General features: G+C 43.1%; 1 protein-coding gene across 1 annotated transcript in view; it reads right to left on the bottom strand.

The window, feature by feature from the left end:
- Positions 1-2,146, bottom strand: part of REPS2 (RALBP1 associated Eps domain containing 2) — a 174,282-nt gene that overhangs the window by 107,410 nt on the left and 64,726 nt on the right. The window contains exon 8 of the mRNA XM_077761695.1: positions 83-316. Coding sequence (XP_077617821.1) covers positions 83-316 — 234 coding nt within the window. The remainder of the gene's footprint in view (positions 1-82; positions 317-2,146) is intronic.

A 2,146-nucleotide genomic window follows, 5' to 3' on the forward strand; every position in this document is an offset into this window, starting at 1 on the left:
TCCCTCCTCGGGTTCCCCGGCAGGTCTAATTTACAACACTGAGCACACGGGACAAGACACTAAAACAGGAAAGAGCACGAACAGGAAAGTAAGACCGGTCAGTTGAGAGCTGTTCGGTAACCGCGCCGCGTAAAGAGCCCCGGACCCGGTGCCCGCAACAGTCGGAGGAAGGGCTGGCCTCGGCCCGCGTAGCTGTCCCAGCCGCTGCACACGCAGCCGGGCCCACAGATAAGCACTTTGGTTTTCAGTTTTAAGGAATAATCTTAAACTTTTCAAGTCACATAAATGTACCAAAAAGTTGCTTGAGAATTCCCTCCTGGGAAAATACAAGTAAGTCCAATAAACACTGGCTGAATTATGTTTTCAGATAAAACTAGCAACTTGGGAAGGCTGGAAGTAGATAAGACAGACAGAAAGGGAGAGTCTTGAAAAGGCTTATCTTTGCTTCAGTCATTGTTTCCCACTGAAAGGCACAAACCTGTTTACTCAGCACAAAATAAACCTATTTGCCAAAGTATCTAAGACACTGTAAGCTCAAGGAGCCTCATAGGTGCGTAGAGACAATATTCTTGTGCTGGGACAAGTAAAAATGACACTCAACTGCGCTGGCAAGGTGTCACTATTCAAAAGAAATATAGAAGGTAAGCTCCCTAACTTCCCTTTGGACATTCACAGCCTGCTCCCCTCAAGTACTTAGAATGCACCCTGAAGGAGCAGCTCCCCCAGGGTGAGGAGTCAGGGAACTGTTTCAAAGGCTGTGTGGAGAGAATACCATTCAGCTTTCACAGATAGGTCTCCACAAAGAGAGAGGAGGCCTCATGCCGATAATGTTAATACTGGGAATTCTGCCAAAATGGAGTGTACTCTTTTCAAAATGATCATTTCTTTTCTTCCCCTAGCTTTAAAATCTAATATAAGGCTTGTTGTAAAAAAGAAAAATCATGCTAGACTATATCACTGAAGAACCTAAATCCAGCTCAGAATCCCAGATACACTGGCATGCACAAATGTTATTGGAATAGTTTTCCAATAAAATGCACAAAACACGACAGGCAATTTTAAGTCCTACCACGATTTCTGTAAATTCTCATGAAAAAAGTCTTACATAAATATTCCAGGGGTTTAATTATAGATCTACAGCAGTGTGGTCTCCCACCCAGGCCTGAGGATGAAGAGCCCACACACAGCCAGGAGTTTACAGAGGCGACCAGGGTTTTTGTCAACGCAAACCAGCCATCGGGACCGTGCCCGCGCAGCGACAAGGTGCAGTGCGCGGTAACAAGGTGCAGTGCGCGCCACCGCTGATACACACCAGTTTATGAAGCTCAGAGGCAGCTAGAAGAGTCACATTTGACTTTATTTCAAAACATCTGTGGACCTTCTGTTCACCTGGCCTCAGAACATACTGTAAAGAATAGCTTTTCAAGAGCCTCTGGTTACTTGCATCATATCGAACAGAAATATCCAGAAATAAAATTCACAAGATGGAAATGCTCCTGTGCCCACACAGTTGTTTAGACAGGAAAGGGATCTAGAGGAGGACAGTAATTGAGAAATTAATTTTTAAATAACAGCTAACAGTTACAAGGCCTAGTGCGTGCCAGACTCTGATCATTGTGCTTTTCATATAACTTAGATAATCTTCACAGCAACAAAAATCTGAAGTTCTACTCACTCTCTTCGTCTGTTTAAAAAAAAACATGCAAGGGTAAAGAAGATGTGGCATACACATACACAATGGAATATTACTTGCCAATCAAAAAGAATGGAAAGACCTATCATATGACTTCATTCATGTGTGGAATTTAAGATACAAAACAGATGAACATAAGGAAAAAGAAGCAAAAATAATATAAAAACAGGGAGGGGCACAAAACATAAGAGATTCTAAAACACAGAGAACAAAATGAGGGTTGCTGGAGGGGCTGTGGTGGCGGGGGGAGGGGCTAAATGAGCAAGGGCATCAAGGAGGACACTTGTTGGCATGAGCACTGGGTGCTATACATAGGGGATAAATCACTGGGTTCTACTCCTGAAATCATTACCGCACTGTATGCTAACTAACTTGGATGTAAATTAAATAAATAAATAAATGGGAATGGGAATTGGTGTTAACACCCCCAAGGGAAGAAGCTAGTTGAAATAA

Source organism: Crocuta crocuta, unplaced genomic scaffold (assembly GCF_008692635.1).
Source record: "Crocuta crocuta isolate KB4526 unplaced genomic scaffold, BGI_CrCroc_1.0 scaffold657, whole genome shotgun sequence".
In the NCBI taxonomy this organism is placed as follows: domain Eukaryota; kingdom Metazoa; phylum Chordata; class Mammalia; order Carnivora; family Hyaenidae; genus Crocuta; species Crocuta crocuta.